At 39.3% G+C, this 24,490-nt stretch overlaps 1 protein-coding gene across 2 annotated transcripts in view; it reads right to left on the bottom strand.

Moving 5' to 3' along the window:
- Positions 1 to 24,490, bottom strand: part of ANOS1 (anosmin 1) — a 137,904-nt gene that overhangs the window by 56,016 nt on the left and 57,398 nt on the right. For both annotated transcript variants that reach the window (XM_075135522.1, XM_075135605.1), the window contains exon 3: positions 1,035 to 1,097. In XM_075135522.1, coding sequence (XP_074991623.1) covers positions 1,035 to 1,097 — 63 coding nt within the window. The remainder of the gene's footprint in view (positions 1 to 1,034; positions 1,098 to 24,490) is intronic.

Raw genomic sequence — 24,490 nt, 5'->3', positions numbered from 1 at the left:
CAATTACATTGATCAGTAATCCAGTAATCCCTATTTACACATAGTTGGATCTAATTTTTTTTTTGTTGAAATTACAGCTTTTCCTAATCATCTTCATGATGCTTAAAATCATTTAAACATAAGACATGCTCTTGTACCAGAAAAAGAGTGCCCGCAGTGATGAGGGAGGAGTTAAATCTGTATATCAGTGAGATCAATATATCAATTAAGGTCACTTCTATTTTTTTATAGGAAAAGCTGAAAATCTTCATAAACATACACATTCATAGACTTGAATAAAATTTTATCTTTATATTGATTTAGTTATAATAAAGCAACTTTCTATTGGGATGATATTTTAATTTTGTACTAAAAAACACTCAAGAACTGTAACAGCTGACTTCTACCAACTCGGCAGAGCCATGTTTTAAATCCAATAAAACCACCTCTTTTTTTGTACTAGTTTAACTCATCTAGGTTTGCTTATTCACAAGGTTATTCTGAAACATGACTCAGAAACAGTTTTCCAAAGACTTTTTCCTGAATAATTATGTATATTTGATGGTAGTCTTCTGAACTAGGAGTCCACAATTCAGTTACTCCTGGAGAGATATTCTTTTAGAAATCAGATTGACTTTCACATACAGGAAAGCCATCTTTTCTAGCTACCCTGCACAAGGACTTTCACACAATGACATTTTATTTTTTAAACAAAGGTACTCTTTCTTACATATGGCCAGAAAAGATAGAAGGGCATATGGGAGAAATAGCATCTTACAGGAGGGATTTAACAGCACCTTCTGAGAGAAGCTATGTGAGTGTGGCTGGATCACGCCTTAAAACTTCAAGTTGAGATAAATCATTTGGTCAGAAAAAAAAAATCTTTTTTTTTAAACTCAAACTTAATATGGCTAGATTGTTACATGTGTACCCATTCAAATGAAGGCGAATACTGTAAAAATCCCATGTTTGCTAGCTGTCTCCTTGAAGCTAATAATTTAAATGGAAGAGACAGCTAGAACAAAGTGAGAAAGAGTGCCCGTGGGCTGACATACCTCACAGAAGCTTTGGCAATGGTTTTTCTTCAGGTCCCAGGACTCTTTGCAGGGCTCCAGGCACTAGGAAAAATCAGGAGGCAGAGAAGTGTCAGGAATAGAAAGAAATAAACAACCACAAATGACCCCGTTTCTTCTCCAGTTGTTTGTTTGGCCCACAGGAAGTTAATAATAGCCTTTAAAAATCCACTTCTCCTGAGGAATAAGATTGTGTCATTGAGTCATGGTGTCAGAGCAAGGTCATGCCAAGCCATGGTTAGATTACAAGAAATATTTTCAGTATTTCTTACTGTACAAGGCAATTGCCTCACTTATTTATATGCCATCCTATTTTCCGTCTTATTGAATCTAGGTCCTAATACTGTTTCACATCGTGTCACTGGCTCACAGAGACAATGTCAAAAGCACTACTCTAAACTACAGAAAGTTAAATCTTCTCCAAGCTGACCAGCCTAAAGATTTGACGGGCACATTGCCTTCCCAAGCGAGAAACTATTTCATCAAGCTATGGAGTAAACTCAGCAGAGGTTTAACCACTATTCCTGTATAAATAGACAATGTTCACTGCTCTGTTAGCAAAACCACTTTATTTCAAGTACCATATTATCATTTCTTCACCTTCAATGTCTACTGCAATGGTTATACAGAGAGTTCAGATTCAAACTCTGCAAACCAGAGTCAAGCTTCACAGCATAAAGAAAAATCACACTATTAAGAGCATTTCAGCATGCAGCTGAAACATAAATTTAGACTCACATTCAGAAACCTTTTCTCTTCCTTTATTAGACATATGATGTTGGAAAATACTGGCATTGTTGGGAGTTAATAACACCTATTCCTTCTGGTAATAGTGGAAAGATACTTACTGCACCAAAAATAAAGGCCTTTGACATGTAATTTAGTATTTATATAATTTGTTTCTCTTATACATAGTATTAGATTGGATCCATATAAATTTATGCTATTCAAAACCAAGCATGAATACATATAGGCTGTATCTCAGCTCTCCACCAGTATCATTAATGTACTAAAAAAATTAGTGTTTTAAGCATTTTTCTTACTAGCAACAAAGCCTGAAAAATATAATAAAACTATTAGTCACAGAGGTTACATATTTCAGGAATGAAAAATACCGCTCAAACATTTTCTCTATATATATTTTGGTATTTTAGACTCAATTTCTAGCTCTTCAAAATTCACAATGTGCTGTATACAGAGTAATTAGAAGGATACATTATAAAATGTCACTGAAGTCACTAAGTTTAATTAATTCCAGAGTGGTGTTCCTCTTGTGGCATAGTTACTGCGCATTTGAGCCCAATTCCACTGTCATGCCAATTTTACAACTCTCCTAACTGTCTGATGGATTTAGCCCCAAATTACAGAGGTATAAATGGTGTAAAGACAAAATGGACAACGTTTTGACCACACTGGGACTTTGTCAGTGATCCCCAAGGCTGTCAGGATTTCCATATCCTTGCCTTCTCTGAATTCTTGCTTCACTGCTACACAGCCACACTGAGCATATCTAAACCAGCACATCCACAATCTTGAGATGACAACTAGGCCAAGTTCATGCTGACTGGACCACCTTCCTTGCAGGCTCTAGAGCAAAACAGTTGGTACTCCTGGAAGGAAATACCAAGATGCTGTATGCTTCAGAGGGTTTGCTCAAGGCGTTTGCACTAGGATGTCTTTACCTGCAATGTAAGCAGGCTCCAGCACTTGATGCCTTGTCTGGCTGCCACTCTGTCTCAATAATCACTCAAGACAGCCCAGGCTACTTTCAGTTCAGCCCCAGCATCTCCTGCCATCAGGGCAGGCAGAGATGATGGGCATCTCAACTCAGACAGTTCAAAGGAAAGGTGGATGAAATGAACCAGGACTGAGCAGTATCCTGTAATCCCACTGCTCTCAGAATACTCCAAGGAAAACAGATGATGTAGCAAGACATAAGACCTCCATCATAAGCTTTGTAGGCTCTGATTAGAGTATATGCTCTTATGTATACATAAACAAAAATATCTTCCTACTTCTGAGGCCTCAGAGCATTGGGCTTAGCCTAGCACCATATGGGCTACTGCAGAAGCCGATTGCCTAGCTTTAGTGGAGCTATACTATTCCATAGGTTGGAGAAAAACTGCTAGCAGACAGAAATGTTGCCAATAATCTTGCACTAGAAGAGTTTGGGACTGTCCTTCTAAAAAGGTAGTTATTAAGCTTGCAATAACAAGGATGAGAACACCTCACAAACACTGAGGTTTGCGCATTTATCCTCTTAGCTACTCTGTTATGAGGTTCCCCTAGAGTGGGAAGCTGGAAAAGCTGGAAACTTGGATCCAGATCTCACCTTTGAGTCCTTGACTTAAACTGTAAATCAGCTGAGATCTTGAGATCCCCCCCACTGTCTCGTGAGCTTTATCCTCTGAATGGCAATAATCTCAGGTAGAAAGATACCTTTTTTCCCCCATGAAGTCTCTCCCGATGTTTTTTATATGGAGAAGTAAACGTGTTCCAGATCCAACCTGTTATATACATGCTAGCTCTGAAGAAGGGCTATTGTGTACATAAATTTGTCTTTTTCCAGACATCTCAGCTTTCCAATAAACTCTCCATCCTCATAAACTTTAGCCTGCCTGGTTCTGTTAAACTTTCTCACCCAATTTACATGTGTCACTCTGAGCTGTAACTTTTATCTGCAAAGGTTTGTGGGTTTTTTCTCATCTTTGGCATGCTTTGCTATGAATGTGCATCAAGATGAGTCTACTGCAGAACACACATTTTGCAGTGCTCTGTAGTAAAACTTTTCTCCCTCCACTATGGATCTCCCCCATTTTTAGTCCACCTAGCCAAGGCAAGCACCAAGTTGAAAATTCTCGCAAGAAAAAGCAGAATCAGGCCTTACATTGACAGCAGCTGAAGGTTTTCTGACAGGTATTGTTCCGTGCATAATAAAAATTAAAATCAAGAAAATGTGAGTCAGAACTAGTGGCAATAACATCTGTTTTTAAATCCAAGTCTTCAGAGAATACAAAAAAGCATACATCTTAAAATTTGGATAATACATTTCTAATAATTTCAATGCAACTCAGCAAAGGCCTGACGCAAATCTCCCCCAGACCAACAGGAGTTATTTCACTAGTGTTCAGCTTAGCCTTGATGTCTGAAAGGAAAGCATATAGCGTACAGCATTTCCAACCAATAAGAAGAGTTTCAAGGAAATACCTAAAACACCCATGAGAAAACTATTCCCACCCAGCAGGTAAACACATCCAGGTTTTCTGGATTAGTGTAAATGTGTGTGCCTGTTAAAAGGATACTGAAATCCTCTATCCAGGATAAGGAGGAATCTAGGCCAAGCAGCAGTTGGCAGCTGGTTTTGGCTCTACTTTACGTAATAAAAAATACCTTGCAGACATTACCACCCGCCTTCAGAAGCTAGGTTTAGGTATGTAGATGGCAGACCACCAGCAGGCAGGAGGGCAGTTGTCCTGGTTTCAGCTGGGATAGAGTTCAATTTCTTCCTAGTGCTGTGTTTTGGATTTAGTATGAGAAGAATGTTGATAACACACTGATGTTTTCAGTTGTTGCTAAGTACCCTGTCAAGGACAGCTTCCATGCTACCAAGCAGAGGCCGGGAGGGAGCACAGCCAGGACAGCCAGCCCAGCTGGCCAACGGGGTATTCCGTACCATGTGACATCATGCTCAGTGTATGAATGGTAGGCGTGATCCAGGAAGTACCGATCGCTACTTGGTTATCGGTCAGCACGGGTGGTGAGCAATTGCATTGTGCATCACTCATTTTGTATATTCTATCATTATCATTATTATTTTCCCTTTTCTGTTCTATTAAACTGTCTTTATCTCAACCCACAAGTTTTTCTCATTCTTACCCTTCCGATTCTCTCCCCGTCCCACTGGGGTGGGGGGGAGTGAGCGAGCGGCTGCGTGGTATTTGGCTGCCTGCCAGGTTAAACCACAATAGCAGTGACGCCAGAAGCGTCCCAGCAGTCCATTCAGCAGATGTCACTGACTGCTGCCTGCTAAGTCACCGCTGACTGCTGCCCCGGCACCACCATAAAGGCTGCTCTACTGCTGGAGTGGGAGGAGATACGAAACACAGCGTTGAACCAGTCATTACGGGCCGGTGGCACTCTTCAGAAGATGATGGGTGTTAATCACACCGGCCTTGCTAAATTGAATCCTCCTAAAGCACCTGTTTTATCATCTCCTGTGGTTAAATCTAGAAGTTGTAGGCTTGCTTTCTTCATCCAGGCTGCTGCAGAGTAGTTATTCAGTGCTAAACAATTGCATCAAAAGCCAAAAGGAGTGCTAATAGAAAGCACCCCAGCATTTGTCATCCTTCAAAATTTGTGTGGGGGGGTACATATGCGCACACACATAGGTATAAATACATATATCAGATACTACTATAGATCTGTTAATATTCAGACTGTATAAAATTAGGAACAAGGGCAAAGTACTGTTTCATTCAAGAAAGAAGGATTATTATTGCTTTAAAATATTTTGGTTTATGTTTTTTTATTTAATTTTTTTTAAATTTGCAGTTAAGGGCCCAGTTAGAGAAGTCTTTTTTGTTCTAATTTTTAAACTATAAATAAAGCAATTTGAGATTAGCAGATGATGCATGCCATTTACATTAGTTAGTAAAGGAGTTTTCAAATAGTCCACCAACACTTTTGCTTAGGAAATGTTGCCTTTGACCTGAATGGGAGAGAGTTACACCAACACAGCAGTTTTGAAAGTCTAATGAATTGCAAAACATCATTTAAGTATTGAAATAAATGTTTATTAAAATACTGTATATTTATTCAAATATTATATTTAAATTAAATAGCTGAATATGACATATTCTCCTAGAGAAGCTGGCGGCTCACGGCCTAGAGAGGTACACTCTTCGCTGGGTAAAAAACTGGCTGGACGGCCGAGCCCAGAGAGTTGTGGTCCAGTTAAATCCAGTTGGCGGCCGGTCACGAGCGGTGTTCCCCAGGGCTCAGTACTGGGGCCGGTCTTGTTCAATATCTTTATCAACGATCTGGACGAGGGGATCGAGTGCTCCCTCAATAAGTTTGCAGACAACACCAAGTTGGGCGGGAGTGTTGATCTGCTCCAGGGTAGGAAGGCTCTGCAGAGGGACCTGGACAGGCTGGATCCATGGGCCGAGGCCAACTGTATGAGGTTCAACAAGGCCAAGTGCCGGGTCCTGCACTTCGGCCACAATAACCCCAGGCAACGCTACAGGCTTGGGGAAGAGTGGCTGGAAAGCTGCCCAGAGGAAAAGGACCTGGGGGTGCTGGTTGACAGCCGGCTGAACATGAGCCGGCAGTGTGCCCAGGTGGCCAAGAAGGCCAACAGCATCCTGGCCTGTATCAGAAATAGTGTGGCCAGCAGGAGCAGGGAGGTGATGGTGCCCCTGTACTCGGCACTGGTGAGGCCGCACCTCGAATACTGTGTTCGGTTTTGGGCCCCTCAGTACAAGAAGGACATGGAGGTGCTGGAGCGTGTCCAGAGAAGGGCAACGAAGCTGGTGAAGGGCCTGGAGCACAAGTCTTATGAGGAGCGGCTGAGGGAACTGGGGTTGTTTAGCCTGGAGAAGAGGAGGCTGAGGGGAGACCTCATCGCGCTCTACAACTACCTGAAAGGAGGTTGTAGCGAGGTGGGTGTTGGTCTCTTCTGCCAAGTAACTAGCCATAGGACGAGAGGAAATGGCCTCAAGTTGCGCCAAGGGAGGTTTAGATTGGACATTAGGAGAAATTTCTTTACTGAAAGAGTGGTCAGGCCTTGGACCAGGCTGCCCAGGGAAGTGGTGGAGTCACCATCCCTGGAGGTATTTAAAAGACGTGTAGATGAGGCCCTTAGGGGGCCACATGGTTTAGTGGACATGGTGTGTTGGGTTGACGGTTGGACACGATGATCTTAGAGGTCTTTTCCAACCTGTATGATTCTATGATTCTATGATTCTAGATTTATAACTATTTAAACAGCAAATAATTATTTCTTTCAGAGTAGAAGAGTCTATCCACAGTCTTTTTGTCTAATAAGGCTTCTTCCTTCACCACAGTGGAACCAAGTCATATGCAAACTGTTGTAAAAAGAATGGAATTAAAGAGTTATAGCTGGAATATAATTATTCTTTTGATTATCATTCACCATTCCGGTTGCTCAAAGCAGCAAGGTCAGAAATTAATGATTTATGTTTACAATATATATTTAAGTGTTTTGCTGTCCTAAGATATTTCATTAAATGGAAATTAGATGGTTTAAAAAAAGGGAAAAACACACCTTTCAGTGTGCAGTCTCCTAAGAACCTGCCATGTCATGAAGAAAAATGCATGTACCTGAAAAATGCATGTACTCGCTATCAGGCACTGAGCAGAGAACATTCTTGGGGTCAGGGATTTAACCAAAGTCAAAGGAGAACATAGTGTTCATCACTTTAGAGAGAATCATTTTGTGATGGCTACACTTAAATACACAACTGCGCCCAAAGGAACCGTGAGAAAAGTGATTTTCAATCTGTAAATCTTAGCCCAGAGGCAGTAAACACAATGCAAAACATAAGCAGGCAGCGAGAGAGAAATAACTGATTTTGAGATTTTTTTTTGTAATCTATGGCTGCTGTTTATCAATAGGAAGAGAAATTGTTACTTTCTGTGTCTCAAAAATTGGACTGTGAGTTGTCTGAAGAACACAATTTTTTGGTTTCAGAACAGTAAATGCACAGTTGAATATTTACCCAGTCCAAATCAATTAATATAATGCTAGATTGGTAGAACAATATTAGGTATTAGCAATATCACATCATAGAACATACTACCTTTTGAACAGCTTGAAAACTACTTTTCTTCTTTACTATACAAGTCATGAGATGCAGGATGTGTTTACTGAAAATATTTCTCATGATAAAACTGAGGAGACACATCAGGAAGATTTATAATTTAAAACATTTTGGCACATCAATTATAAAAAAAAATCTCCCACTAGTTCTGAATTATATCTTCCCAAAAGATCCATACACACAAAAAACAATCCTCAAACATTCTCTTCCTAGAAGATACATCTCATTTATTAATGTCAAAGAGAAATATCAATATTTACGTTACTGTTTGAATCAAAGACCAAATTACATTCTCCAATTTGATGCATGAGTCTGATTTGGTACTTCTGCACTTAGGAGGACATGATGTAATTCTAAAAGCTATACCTATAAGGAAATAATTTAACAGAATGGAAAATATTAATTATGCATAAAAGTAGGTAAGAATCACAACTCTCTAACAATCTGCAATGAAAAATAAGAAAAGCATTCTGGGATGAGACCAATGAATCCATCTGAAGGACTTTGGCTGCCCACTTCAGGAATGTTCATAATTTTTGTCAAATCATTTTATAAAAGTCTATTTATACATTTGTCTCTCAACTTCTTGTGGTAATGCATGTCCTCATAAACTTTAAGATGGGTATTTTCCTTCTATAGATTGAAGGCAGCTTACCTGAATTCTGCACATTAAAATTAAAGAAGTGTTTGGTTATGAAATTGAAGTTAGACACACTCTTTTAAACATCCCTGTTCTACATTTTTAATCTCCAGTTTAAATCTTTGACCAGCATTAAGGTATGGGCTGTCTACCCACCCAGAACACACAGGTGTGACTGTTTCATAATGTATGTTACAAAATGAAAAGCTCAGGTAAACAGAACTATATGCAGTGAAAATTTCAGGCACTTAGAGCGAGGAATCCTACAGAGGCAGGTTAGTGAATCCAGAATCGTGATGCAAAAAAACCTTTTCTCATTTCCACGCTGGATCATTCTTGATGCTCTCCAAAACCCACGCTCGATAGTTTGACTGATTCGGAGGCTTCACGTGGGTAATTCTCCATGTGAGTGGTTCATGGTATCAGGGTATTGCACTCAAGCTTGTGTTGCACTGATCACCCTTCTCAATGATCAAGTGCCTAAGATGAGGCACTGCAGCACTTCAGGTATGAGCAATTTCAGGTGCTCGTACACCCTATCAGGTCAGGCACGCACTGTACACATCTATCTTGTTTAAAACAAACCATTAGAGGTAGAGATGCACTAACGAATCAGTCAGTCCCTCAGGCCAAAAAATCCACCAGCCCAGAGAGGAGTGTTTAACTGCAGAATCAGTAGCTGTCATATTAGCTTGGAGGATGATACGTGCCGCTCAAGAAGCCTCTGAGCATTTTGTGAGATCCATTTTAAGCAGAGTCAGTCTCTTGCTTCTCTGCCTCTTTTGCCTCTCTTCCCCCATTAGCAGACTGAACCATTGGAGCACTAGTCATCAACTTTCTAGAAACTCAGTGTGACATTTTAGCTCCTAAAATTAAGTTACATTTAATGTAGATTGGGAGATGTTTAAGTATCTTTAAAACTTTGAAAGTCTAATAGGAACAACTGTGAAATGTATTCTTTTATGTAAAATAGCAGTTTCATGTGGCTACCTGGAGTTACTCCTCTGTTCATGTTAAAGAGATTCTCATGAGAATTACACTAGTAATATATTTCCCTTGTAACTGAATAAACAAATGGGTTAAATGACAGAGAAAGGTTCCCTGTCTGTGTTGCCTGTTTTCTCTACTGTAGGTCAGTGAGCATCATGATTTGGTGAAAAGGAGTGATTTTGTATTCGAGGATCAAGTCTTAATTAAATTAGTTACAGTTGGGGTTATTCTGTGACATTATCATGTACACTGGGAACCCAGCTGATACTGTCTGAAAGTATTGCTAATTGTAGAGCTGGTTTTGAATGAAAGCCAGGTCTTAGATTTTAAATGGTCACTAAAGAATGTGCTACTTGGTTAGAGTGATCTGGGTCTTTAAATCCCTTTAAGGAGCACTTCTTAGTCTTTCTTGACATGTATTTTTGTTGTTCTATACTGATGACATCCTGACATGTACTGTGATGGGGTAGATGACAAGGAACAGGTTCCTAATGTGGAATTTGTTATCATCTGCAAGTATTAATTTATTTTAATTAATAAAAGTACATATATACAAAGAAAAAGAAAAATCCTTCATCTGTAATCAACATTCAGACAGTGCATCCTTGTTTTAGGACAAATGACCGCTTTGTATTTTTCAGAAGTCAACTGCTCAGAAAAAAGTAGCAACAAAATACCTGGGGCTGGCACTGAAACTAAGGGAATGGTCTCTCTGTTGGAGACGTAGTTACAGCTACCTTAACTATTCTGAGTCCTCTTCAGTTGTAAGGTAGAACAGTGCAGCACAAACCTCCAGGAGCAAGCAGGGACAGATAGGGACAGGGAACGGCAACCACATAACCACCATTATATTATATTATATCACATCACACAAGGGTGTACCTGCAGTGGTTGGGATTAATCTGAGGCTAACACCCTAACAGACTTTTCTGGTTAATTCACACGTGACCTCATCCAGAGCAATCTGGCATTGAAGTACTAAGGGTTAAGTTATGAGAATACAGCATTTTGTGTTGAGTTCTAACATCAGAAAGTAAGAGGGAATATAAGCCATCCAGCAGTGGTCTTAGTCAACAGGAATGAGAGCCATATTTCCTGGCAGAATTTGGTATATCCCTTATGAAAAGACTAGCAAAAGCTGTATAACAGAGATCCAAAACATATCGTTACATATGCAACTGAGATTTATTTTTAATAATTCTTATTTTAGTAGGATGATGTATACAACCTGCAGGTGAAATATGGAACTTACGACACATCACTTGTTTTAGATAATTTTCCAGGAATTGGATTCTTCCTATTTTTCTCACTGTTTTTATATTTTATATTTTAAGAAAAAGATGGTAAATTACGTCTTCCAGATATATGCTAAATATAAACCTATAAAGTGAGACCTTCCCTATCTGACACCTTGAACTGAAGTCTTGAGAAATATGAACAACCGTTATTCACCTCAAAATGGTGTTACTACTGAAACACTTTTTAAAATTACATTTCAAAACCAGCATTAAACAATATTACTTCTGGTTTCACATCCAAGCAGTGTGGTCTCAATAAATGTAAATTGTTTCTGCAGATGGGACTGTCAGTGTCTCATAACAGACCACTAAAACCTTCACTTCACCAAACCACGCAGATCATAGCTACAGTATCTTCCAATTATAAATTCTGAAGGACATAGGGAAAAAAAAATATTATTCAAAATAATATCCAAATAAATAAGAGGAAGACAGCATACTGACATGTTTCTTTGAAGCTCTATTTTGTTACTTGAGCAGAGAGTTACTTGATTTCAGCTCTGTTAAGTCAGCCTCTTACAAGGCTTAGACATAGAGTTACTGAAGCAAACTACAGCAGTTTTAGGTGCTACTGTCTTCTAACTGTTACCAGCGTGTCTGCTCATTCGAATGGTTATTTCAGAGCAGAATGGAACATTTCTGAGAAACTTTACTGGCTGCAAAGTCGAGCAGCATAGTTTAAACTGCTATAGCAAATAGCTGCATTTGATGTGTATTTATTTACTTGGGTGTGGAGGGACTAAAAGCACACACATGGACAGGTATTACTGCTCTCCACAGTTATGCAAACTTGCTAATATCAAATCAGGACTTACAGTAAAGGGAATTTTCAGAAGTGCAATTGTTGGATATCTAACAAAAACGTGAGCTTGACAAAATAATTTCCTTTTCTTAATTGTCCAGTTCATTTCAGTAGACAACATCAGGGATGCCAATACTACAATTTTAAATGTTAGCAATTTGAGTTACTGAATGCCTTCAATACCCTAGGCAAATAAAGTAAGCCTTATGATTTAGGATCAGTATCAATATTTCCTGGAATAGAGATAGGGAAAGGGCTAGTAACAGTATATCAGTTAAGTCTGTCCAGACCTTTGCATATACAGAGTAGCATTACAGGCTTTGTTCCTAAAATGTAGGCTCTGTTTCAAAAATTTCTATAAAAAAGCTGTTCTGACTGCCTTGATCTCTGAAAATCCACCATTTCAGATCTCCATATGTTCGAACACCCTGCATTAGAGCACCAGAAAGACCAAGACTCTTGCCAAGAACTTCAGGTTAAAGGAAGTCCATTACAGCCTTTGCTGTAAATTCCCAGAATTAAACAGAAAGTGAAAGCTACCAGAAAACTTGTTCATGTACTGAAGGTAAGAATCACTGAAGGTATTGAAAATGAAGGAACTGTTTTGTCATAAAATATTTGGAAAGTACATTATTATTTTAAAAAAAAAGAGAAGTCATATGATTACACTGTAGCAGAAATGCAGCAGTTTCAACTCTAATCCTTTTAGAGTGAAAATAACTTTCAACACTGACAGCTTGATATCTATCTGTATGGCTTAGTTGTCTGACATGTCAAACTTTGCCAGCAGAAGTGTTTGTCTGAAAGGACAGAAGAACAATCCTAGGACGCTTTTCATGTTTCTATTCTTTGTTACCAAATCAAAATCATGGCCATCGATGTCAACAGAAAATTGGCTCCCAAACATTAGTTCATTCCTGACCAGTTCTTTTCAAAGTTTGTTTACAGGATTTTGTACCAGCAGATGAAACTAGGACACGTACTTTCTTCCCTTTTCCTGCCTCATAGCCTAGAGCTTAACACAGTCACCAAAAAACAACTTTGAGTTCTTATTTTGCCTGACTTTGAAACATGGAATTGAACTTAAACCTCCTACATTCAAGATGAATCCCCTAAACATAAAGCATTTGATGGAGATTTTTCTCTCCTGTTGAAGCTGTTTCATCTTATATAAGCAATGAGTTCTTCTCTAGAGGAGAGCCTTAAATCTAAACCTCTCACCTTGAAGGGGCATGCCCTAGCAGCACTTTCTGATCCTCCTGAAGTTCTTTCGAAATGATTGTAATACGTACAAATATGTTGGTTATGTCTCCATGCAGTAGCTATTCCACCACCACTTCTTTGCTACAGATATAATATTCTTTCTCACGCTCTCCTTTTTTCACCTCTTTGTTTCCTCTACCAACCTGCTCTGGCCTTAAAATTGTTGTTCCAATTATTTCTATTCAAACTGTTGCCTCAAAGATCATTTTCCTATTCTTCTATTGCCTTGCTCTTATGTGCTGCATCAAGTGACAATTAGTTCTCTCTTTTCAAAACTCTTCCTAGCCCTTATTCTCAATCTCCACATTCTGAGGTTTCACCTGTCAGGATATAAGGCGTAGCATTGGCAAAATCCTATGAAGCAGCAAGTCAAGCCTGGAGCACTAGTGTGCACACAAGATATATACTGGCAAAGTGCATAAATTATTTTAAATCAAATAAAGATTGATACAGTCTAAAATGGTTAAGAAGATCTTCTCTAATAGACTTCTTTCTGATAGTGATAATAGCTTTAATTGCTTGGTGCTTTCCTGCTTCTTTCTGTGCTATTGGTTACGTATGGAATTCTTTGGTAGTGTAGCTACCGTATTAATGAATAATGAAATGAACTACCTGAATTAAAAAATGGTAGTAGTTTTGCTTCTCTGTCTGAGCTTTCTCCCTTCAGGCTGCAGTCCCGCAATGCAGTTTACCAATAAACTGATCTGTCATGTTTGCATCTGTTCCACCAATCTATCATGGATCAGTCATGCCAGCTATTTCTTTCTGCTTTTAAAGCTTCTCCAAGATTGTATCTATAACCTAGAGAGTAAGCAACATGGCAGAAACTTTCCACTTGTACGTCCCTACTGTTTCTAGATCACTGTTCCCTGCCACCCTTTCCATGTGGATAGGGTCCGAAGAAGGTAATCTAGTGAAAATAACAGTAATACTTACTGCTAACAATATGGGTATGCAAAATGTAATACCTTTTCCCTTCCAGCTGCGGATAGGCTTTCACAATTTGTTCCCAGCAGTAGCGATAGTGATCAGCTGATGGATGACTTTACTCGGTTGGACTCGATGATCTTAAGGGTCTTTTTCAACCTAAATGATTCTATGATTCTATGATTCTATGAAAAGAACCCCATCTTATGTTCTAAAATGTCTCCTCATAAACTGTCTTTTCATTTCCTAATAGTTGACTATTTGCTTCAGTGATTACATAATACTTTTAAAATAAAAGTGAGCATAAATATTTTGACATTTTATATATGCACAGAATTTTTCATTGAGAAAACATGATTCTTTTAATCTCAAACAGACAAGGGAAAGCCTCTTCAAGCTGGCACTTTCCCCTCCCAATCTGTTACAAGGCAGCTTCAGATAACCACACACAGTCTTGTTATAAACACCATCTTGCTATGCAACTTAAAGTGTCTGTCAGAGCAGCGCTGCTCTCTCCAAGCAAGTCGAGTTTTTTGTTGCTGTTTCATAAATGAATTAAACTAGTGAACTCTCCTGATAACAGATGACTCCTTATACATCACCCTGCAAATTCACACATACATTTCTGAATGAAAGAGCCGCAGCTAAATGTTCTTTTTGCTTGTATCCACCACAGTACTATGGTTTTATAGACCACCTAACAATCAGAGACGACGAAAAAAAGGGGGGCCCTTTTTTTAAATCATTACTTTGTTTCTCTTCCCTGGCTTTCTATTTCCCTCCCAGCACTACCATCACCATCAGAAACGACATATTCCGCATTACTAAACAGCAAGAGCCATAGGGCTTTTCACTTCTAATTTCACGCCATAATAAAATGCAGTGGTTGTTTCACTGGGGGACCTGAAAAGCCTTCCTTTGTGAGGCTTGTTTGACGGTCAGGTTAAGTATCACACTCTGGCAGCAGGCATCTGTGCATGCCTCTTCATGCAGTTATGGCAAGGGGGGAGGAAAAAGAACAGAAAAATTAAAAGGAGTTTGTCTTGAAAAAAATATTCATCCCCCACTCTGAAGCAAGCAATCTACATTCTGTTGCTTGGCCTAAATATTTTTAAATATATCTGCTGTCTGCCTCATTGATTAACCAATCAGTCTAATAATAGCAAGTCTAGAAAGTTTTCAGTGTACTCAGAGTTACACTTGTTGCTTTAATGGAAAAATCTATTGACCCAAAGTAGACTGATGATACAAATTTGTGTAGGTGAGAGGCAGGGGGGGAAAAAGGATCTGAAGAAAATAAATTTCCATTTTTATTAGTTTCAGAGTAAACAAATTCACAAGAAAAACAGTGAAGGTCATCAGCAATAACAAACAAATATGGTGTTTCTAAAAAGTGCCAGCATCATATGTGAAAGAAATATTGCTTCATTCTATAAAAATAGGAATTAAAATTCTGTTAATCCAAGTACAACAGGAACAAAAACCCAGAATGTAAGAGGAAACTCTGTGAAGTGTTCTAAACTTAGCTTTAAATACATTCCCTCTACACAAAGACTGTTTTTCTGTCCCATGTTTAGAAACCCTATTGTATCCATTGACCCTTTTGTAAAAAGAGATAATGTGATTCCTTTCCACAATAATATCTTCATGACTCTTAACATAGTCTACTGAAACCCCAAAATGAGTAAAACTCTATCAGTTTACATGACAATTCGTAGAATAAACACTGCTGGATAATACTTTAAAAGTTAGATAGTTTCACGTATTATTTGGAAAAAAAAAAAAGAAACATTGTGGTTTAAATAATACAGTGTCTAAATACCTTAGAATTCAAACAAAGTAACCTAAAATAGCTATCTTGTTTCAAAGAAATTTCTTTCAAAGGTTATTAATAAATGCCTTCTCTCCTATTATTTTTTAATGCATGCTACACATAGGCAAGAAAGACTGCACTTATATGCTAAATGTCTTGATAAATCTCTCTAATTGTTACATTTTTTAGGTTATGGTTACATGATGGGCATAAGCGAATCTAAATCTATAATGCCACCAGAAGAGGAGCAGTCCTGTACTGGGACTAGCACTCCTTTGGATGTAAATGTGCTCAAACAGGCACCCTAGATAAAAAAGTGATCAATTTTTAGCCAAGTAAACTTCCCCATTCAGCTTGCTCAGTAGCCTCATAAAAACTAGCTGTCTGAGTCAGGGACATGCGCAAAAGGGAAGGAGAGAGGAGTCTGTAAACACCTCTTTAATTGATATCCTGCACTTACAGCGGCTTAAGCCAGTCATAAAACCACAGTCTAAAAAACAACTACTATCTCATTTTCCCTCCAAGGCTGAGTAATAAAGGTTGACATTTTGGTGTTGAGAAGTAAGTGGGACAAACTAGCAGCTGAGTTAATAAATAAATACTTCTGATTAAACTATCATAGAATGTAATAAACTGTTAAAACAATCCTTAGCCTTGCGCTGGAAGAATCGAGCGGGATACATTTTCCCTGGGCCAGATTACTGGCCACTTCTACTTCCAGAGCAGAAGGGAAGGCGATTCGGCTGTCCAGACTGCGGCCTGGGAACGCATTCTGCTTTCAGTGTTCATGAATGCGGTAGGTTCACCTCTGCAGCTCAAACAGGCATCACTGCATCACTTTAGAGTATAAATTTAGAATGTTAATTGGGCAAGCAAAATTTTCCTTAAATATGAAATTTGGCTGGCAGATATTACTCCTAAAAGGATTCTAGGATTTTCACTGAATATGTAGCTTTTTTCTTCCCTAACTTTAGCTTGCAAGCTGGGTATTTTGATTAATTATCCACTGATTATAACATTATAAAAACATACTGATCCTTCCAGTCATGGACTACACCACAAAAAGTGAAAGACTGATCGTGATATGCTTCTAGTCATCTTAAAGTGACCTATTGTAGTATGCAGGTGTTAAGACGATGAAATGGAATATAATTGTGATAAAGGTGATGCTATAGCACAGCACAAAACGTAAAGTGGAAATTTGGGATATGTAATGCTTCATCTACTTTTCTGCCATTCATCTTAATGGGACTCTTGAGCAAGCTCTCAGAGGAATCAGAGAGTAAGATTATGGAAGAATGTTGGTATAAAGTCCCCAGAGAACAACTGTCTGAAAAGGAGCTCTTTGCATAGCACTCTGTATGCTGACAGATGAAATGGATAGCTTGCCTTTTTATGTAAATATATGCAAGGAACTTAACGCTAGTTAATGAAGTATAGCCATAGGGTCACAACCAGAAGTCGTAATTCTATATTAAATCAGCACAGATTGCAGGTGCCCAGCAATCCCAGGAACTGACTCCCCACGATTGCTCAGAGGCATCCTAAATCTCATAGTAACACATATCTAGATAAGAGTACTAAAATGCTCGGTTTTGTATAGAGAGCATGTACCTGTGAGCTGCTCTGTAGTTACTGTCACTGTAAACTGCAAAACTTGACAATCCTGAAAAATCTTCACTGAGGGCCCTGGAGTTGCGGCAGCTCTAACTGGATGTCATTTTTTACCACTCACCTCAATACAAACAGGGTTAGGTTGGGCAGTAGTGGTAAGACGGCAGGTTGGAGGACTCTGTGCAAAAGGAAGAAGGAAAACAAGGGCACTGGATGAGGGGAATAGAAAAGAGGGGGGGGGGGGGAAATAGTCCTGCAAAGCTTTCCATGTGAAGTCATCTGTAAGGATCACAGTACATCCTTGAGGGTATATTAATGTGTAATCAAATACTGCAGCTTTTCATTCAGTCAGGATACTTCCAAGTTTTCTGTTTTCTATATAGCTACCTCTTTTAATGAAATGTTTTAGGGATTTTCTTTTAAGACTTAAACTCTCCCTTTGAAACCAAACATCAGGAAAGAAAGTACATGACAACTCTACCTCTTGCCCCAAAAGCTGGTCTTCTCCTGAATCATTCATCCCAGACCATCCTCTGCCCAGCCACTTTACAATTCACTATGAAAGCTGAAGCAGGTAGACAGTTAAAAGGCGAAGGCTTTTGCTGGTCGTGCACAGACAGACAGAGTGACCACAGGCTAAAGACAGAAATGAAGAACCTCTTGCTATTTATAAAGACAGGAAAGCTAGGTAGGAACTTGTGCCAGTTTTATATGTAGAATCTCACGGATCTCCAGATATGAAAAGAAGAGCTCATATTCTCCATGGATTATGTTACCTCTGTCTCAACCTCATCCCCCCCTTTCCCTCAGGGCTTATGCAGCACTGAAAATGTAGTATAGCCCATGATTTTGCTACAGAAAAAGAACAACGCTGTATTTTAAAATCTACAAAAAAGTCATTATTGTGTGCAGTTAACTAGGTGGTTTTCCCTGCCTCAGTAGGATCTAGGCCCAATTGCCCAAGTCTTACCTCATGAAATAACTGAAAAATTAAGATAAAACAGGTCTGTTTTCTTTTATGGTCCCATCAAAATTTACTTTTGCTAGAAGATCAACCAAGAGTGGGGAACCAACCTGCCTTTCTTGAAAGATAAAGAATCTTCGTGAGGTCTAAGTAGCCCCCACAGCAATACCAGGTATGCTAATCTAAGGATAGGAAGCTGTGCAAACATTATCTTCAACGTTCAAAGGAACATGAAACGTCTATTTCAAGAGATGTACAACCCTCTGTGGCTACAAAACCCAGTAGGAACTGTGCTTTGAATGTGCTGGGGCAAAGCAAGTTATTTCCCCCGACAGAAAAGTATCTAGGGCTTAATTCAGTTGCCCATTCACAGGTACCAATATCCAATATAACACACAGTATGGCAACTGGCCTCCAGCTGCCACTCCTGAAAGGCAAACAACTTTTTCTTAGGTATCTGTCACATCTGCCAGCCCCACATGGATGGCTCCAGGACTCTAGAGAAGCTCAAACGGAACTGAGCGCCCATGCATGAATGAACAATACAGCCAGTGGTGGGTTGACCTTGGCTGGATGCCAGGTTCCCACTAAGCTGCTCTATCACTCCCCCCCTCAGCTGGACAGGAGGAGAAAGGCTCGTGGGTCAAGATAAGGACAGGAAGATCACTCACCAATTACTGTCACAGGCAAAACAGACTCCACTCGGGGAAATTAACTTAATTTATTGCCAATCAAATCAGAGCAGGGTAATGAGAAAATAAAACCAAATCTTAAAACATCTTCCCCCGACCCCTCCTTTCTTCCTGGGCTTAACTTTACTCCTGAATTATCTACTTCCTTCCCCTGAGCGGCGCAGGGGGACGGGGAATGGGGGTTGCGGTCAGTTCATCACACGTTGTTTCTGCTGCTGCTTCCTCCTGAGGGGGAGGACTACTCACACTTTCCCTGCTCCAGCGTGGGATCCCTCCCATGGGAGACAGTCCTCCATGAACTTCTCCAACATGAGTCCTTCCCACAGGCTGCGGTTCTTCACAAACTGCTCCAGCGTGGGTCCCTTCTAGGGGGTCACAAGTCTTGCCAGCAAACCTGCCCCAGCACGGGCTCCTCTCTCCACGGGTCCACAGGTCCTGTCAGGAGCCTGCTCCAGTGCAGGCTCCCCATGGGATCACAGCCTCCTTTGGGTGCATCCACCTGCTCCAGCGTGAGGTCCTCCACAGGCTGCAGGTGGCTATCTGCTCTACTGTGGACCTCCATGGGCTGCAGGGAGACAGCCTGCCTCACCATGGTCTTCACCAAGGGCTGCAGGGGAATCTCTGCTCCGGCACCTGGAGCACCTCCTCCCCCTCCTTCTTCACTGACCTTGGTGTCTGCAGAGTTGTTTCTCTCACCTATTCTCATTCCTCTCTGCTGGCTGCTGTTGCGCAGCAGTTTTTTTCCCCTTCTTAACTATGTTATCCCAGAGGCGCTACCACCGTCACTGATGGGCTCAGCCTTGGCCAGCAGCGGATCCGTCTTGGAACCAGCTGGCACTTGCTCTATCGGACATGGGGGAAGCTTCTGGCATCTTCTCACAGAAGCCATCACTGTAGCCCCCCTGCTACCAAAACCTTGCCACACAAATCCAATTCACAGTCCTACTGCGGGATTCAGCTTCAGACATCTAAGCTGCATGTCTACATGTGAGACAGGGACCCAACTTCCCTTTAGCTGATGGAGATCTAGCCAATACAGTCAATGGCATGTGGAGAACCACTCAGCGGACTAAATATATGTCTCCTACAGGGTGAGATAAGTAGCTCTCCAGAGTTTACTGACTGTATTAACTGGATTCCTATTGATAATGGAGGGAGTCTGGATACCTCCATCATGTATAAATTGTATAGAATCCAAAATTCAGATGTTTGAATCTCAAGTTAAGTCCCATCACTGGTCAAAGTACTGTTATTTTGCTTAGCATGGTGGGATTATCGTCTTGAGAAACCATTTCTTACCTAAGAACTGTAATATTCCAGAATATTTCTGGAAGCAGGATACTTCTGTAACAAGTATTTCAGGCAGACGTTTACAATCTTGTGGCTGTATTATATTTCTTACATGTAAGAACACTCAGCCATAAAAGTAGATAGAAAAGTACTCATGAAGAGACTTCTGAACAAGACATAAGATATCATCTGGTTTGTTTCACCACCAGTCACATTTGTTATATGATTTTAATAATTTTTACTCCCTGATCCCAATTTGAATTTATATAATTTTCAATTGCTGTAACATTTCAAATATGTTTAGGCCTATGTATGAAACCACCAAGGCACTATTTTTTGCTTATTCAAACAGTCTTAGTAATTTTATATTTTCCACAGTATTTCTTTGGGCAAGTGGTTAGAGATTAATATGTAAGCACCTTAGGGTAACCATCTTATATTTGTCTGAACAAATGCATCAGTTGATGCTGCACAATAAAAAACCAATTCTTTCTTTTCCCTAACCTCCACAAGACAGGTAGTTAGATAAAATTTTTCTACCACCATGTAAAATTGCCACTGCCCAGCAGCAAAATTGCTAGTATAATGAAACTGTTTACAGAATTACTTGTAACATAAAATAGACATATAGTCTTTATTATAAGTGCCAGTTGTTACAAGTCAAATCACGAAAACGACCCTTTTTCGGGAACAGTGCAAAATTTTTTGAATAGTGTTTTTTATACACAACAGAATGAAGAGTATTCCAGGATTTGACTATTAAAAATATCTTAATAATATCTGACTGTGAAGAAATATAATACCTCTCTCCTGCATTTTAAAATTGCCTAATGGAATGGCCGTAAAAGTTTGCATGCATCTGACAAATGTATTCTTCAAGTATCCTAAAATTGCTTACACATTCATAGAGAAACAATCTGTTTTATGGTTTAACCTCAGTGACTCAGTATCATAGGGCCAATTTTGTGCTTGAATTAACATATGCAATGCTCATTAAAATCAATAGAAGCCACCCAGGCAACCAAGGAGACAGAGTTTGGCCCAAAGTACCTTAAGAATAATTTATGTATTTGGCACAAATTCTGGAAAAACATTTAGGCCAAGCCACTTACATAAACAATCTTTCCATTCATATTCTTAAAAAAGGCAACAGCAACAACAGCTGTCACAGCTTGTTGTCCAAATACATCTTTCTCTTTTTAATTTTAACCTCTTAGACTAATCTGCACCTGCATTTTTAAGAAATTAATTTCAAATTATGACTTTTTCAGTTCTTTTCTTCTATGAATACAATTTTCCTTCGGACATTAAAAAGTAGCTTGAAAAGGATATTCTTCTAAATTGTGGCCATTACAGTTGATTTACTTATTACTTCCTCAGTCCTTTCATGCGTCTTTTTCTTGTTCAGTGTAACTACTGAAATCCTTTCCAGGCCTGAATATGACCAACAGAGATGGCTATATCGAGATATTTTAGATGTAAGAGCCTTTCCAGAAGAGAGGCATCATCCATCACAAGAAGCAAAGATGGACTTCATCCATATTAGAAAATCTACACTTCTTGAGTGTATTTCAGGCTTTACTTTGGTTACTAAACTCATGGTATGTACAAAATCATTTTAATTTAGATGAAGCTTACAGTATCATATAATGTGCTCTTAAAGATACAGCCTATCACAGTTAACACAAATTATTCTGTGCTTGTCAAAGCTCTTTTACGCCATTATAATTGCATCCCTATAAGTATTTTGCTAGAGGAGTATCAAAAAGCTCTACCTCTCCAATCTACACTGCCAAACTAGCTGCCAATATAGTTTTATATTTTTCTCCTTTCCTGGATCTGACAACAGCATAACAAAGGTGAGGTGTTAAGACAATTAAAGTATTTTTCAAAAGAGAAGAAGAATTCTAGCCAAAGATCATTATAACTCAGTTCATGAAAAATGTCACTATATTTCTTCAGGTACAAATCCAAGAAGTCAAAGAGAAAAAACACGCCAGCCCCATCTGTAACACATTTTAAACTAATTTAATTTATTGTCACTAACTGTTCTCAAGTAACTGACTTGCCCTGCAAATACTATAACCTAAAGCTTTCATTTAAGAGCTTTATTTTATTTGCTTCATGGATCGTTTTGGCACATTTTGCCATTTCCCACTGCAAAAGTAGGGCTAAATTTCTCTTTTGTTTTTTCAAATTTCTGAAAACCTCCTTGTAATATCTCAGAAGAAAGAGAGAATACTCCGAAGTTTGTTATTTGCCACATTAATAATCCAAACTGCTCCAGTTACCCCCAAGAAGGACAATCAATCACAACATTTGCTATATGAGTCTCCAGAAGTTATTTCCTTCATTAAAGCATTTTACTGATTTTTCTAAATGACATACCATCTTACAGTCAGATTTGCTTTTAAAAAAGAAGTAGAAATGTAGCTTTAAAAGTATTGCTTTGATTACTACAACACAATATACAGTATAGAAGATAGGGACATTGGATGTTTGAAACAGTGACTTCAAAACATAAAGAAAACAGAGGCAGACTAAACATTGGCATCTACTTCCCAAGTTTACACAAGGAACACTTCATCAGTCCAAAATATTCACCATCCTCTCCCTACACATAAATATGCTTGAGGGTCTGTATATCCTAAAGCTTTTCAGAGTGTTTTTTGTTTTGTCCCCCCCGCCCAATTATGCTGGTTCCTCACAAAAGTTTTATTCAACTTTATGCAGATTATACACAGTACAAGACCTGTTGTGGGCTTTACCTTCCAGTACATTGCTTCTTGTGGAGCCATTCAAACCAAGCACAAATCAAGTGATAAGAAAACAGAATAATAGTGTTTTCCAGCTCATTGGATCGAGTTTGGAAATTAGAGATGGTGTCTTTACAAAGCAATCAGTGAAGGTTAAGTGAGAGGCATACAAAAGTATTAGTCAAGATGTAGCTGAGAAATGGCATCCTCCCCCACTGCTATTAAGCTAAGTAGTACAAGTGAGAGGAGACTCAAGTCCTGTTGCCCTTTATAATGACAGGGGGTGAGCACTTTTGCAGAGATGAGCAGGTAAGGCTACAAAAACAGCATAAGCCAAATCAACTATAGGCACATGTCCTGGATCTTCCCTCCCGCTCTGTCTGGGCTGCCCATTGTGTTTGCTCTTTTGCACTTCAACTGAAAAAGTGAACACACTTTTAGGCTGGCAATGCTGAAAACTCTCCCTTTGCTCATCTCCTCCACCTCAAGAAGTTTTTGGCCATACATGTGAGCTGACCTTGCTCACTGCAAAGTCAACATAAGGCAGTGGGACGGAACAAGTAGCTGAGGGAAGGGAAGACTGCCCCTTGCCACGTCAACCGATATATAAAACAGCCTTACGGCCAGCCCACCCCAAAATGTATTCTGTTTTGAAAATTTCCCTTTTCCTCATCCTTTTACTAAACTGAAAAAACTTTTGGATTTTAAAGTGACCACCAAATAAAAAAAAGATGAACTGTTAATGTTTTTTTCTTCTTCTTCTGCATTTAGATGATGTGAACTGTTCCCATGATCCTCCAAGAAAGGAGTACTGCATTCTAAAATAATAAAGCCTTACTTGCGTGTTCAAGGTCTCATATACAGAGACATAAATTTGAGCAACCTGAGCATTAGAAAAGATACTCACAAAGAAGATAGTTATGTCACCATGCTGCTCTATGACTGGTCCAGTGACCAAATTCTCACACTGAAATTAAAATTTGGTCATTAAATCATCTTTCATAGAGATAATATGCTACTAATTCAGGCAGAAAGCGTATACGCTTTTAGGCTGGACGATAACATTTGCAATCATACATTCTGACCTTCTTACTTCACTGTGAAACTGGGACAGGTGTTAAGGAGCAGAGTAAAGCTTTTTTTTTTCTAATTTCACATGCCCTCTCTTAAAAGCAGCAGATTATGCGAGCTGAAGAATTTACCAGGTTGCAATTCTGGGCTCCCAGGTGCCTGCAGCAAAAGTTTCCAGATCTCAGCAGAGCTGCATACTGCCCTTGCCTTTTCCCACTCTAGAATGTCTCACCTTCTATCCCAACTACACATCCTTTGCTCTGGATCTTCACAAGAGTCTTGGGTGCATGCAACTTTTTGCAGTGCCTATTCTGGAGAAATTCTCCTTAAAAAAGCTCAGGGGCTTCTCAAGCGCTTCTTAGCAACATGAAGAATGCAGGCTGGAGGACAGATATAAGTATTTCTTACCTTTCCTGAAACTGATATTTTGGTAGATAGTAAAAATGTAAATGAACAGATCTTTACCAAACCCTGAA

Source organism: Calonectris borealis, chromosome 1 (assembly GCF_964195595.1).
Source record: "Calonectris borealis chromosome 1, bCalBor7.hap1.2, whole genome shotgun sequence".
NCBI classification, from domain to species: domain Eukaryota; kingdom Metazoa; phylum Chordata; class Aves; order Procellariiformes; family Procellariidae; genus Calonectris; species Calonectris borealis.
This window is presented reverse-complemented; position numbering and strand designations above follow the sequence as displayed.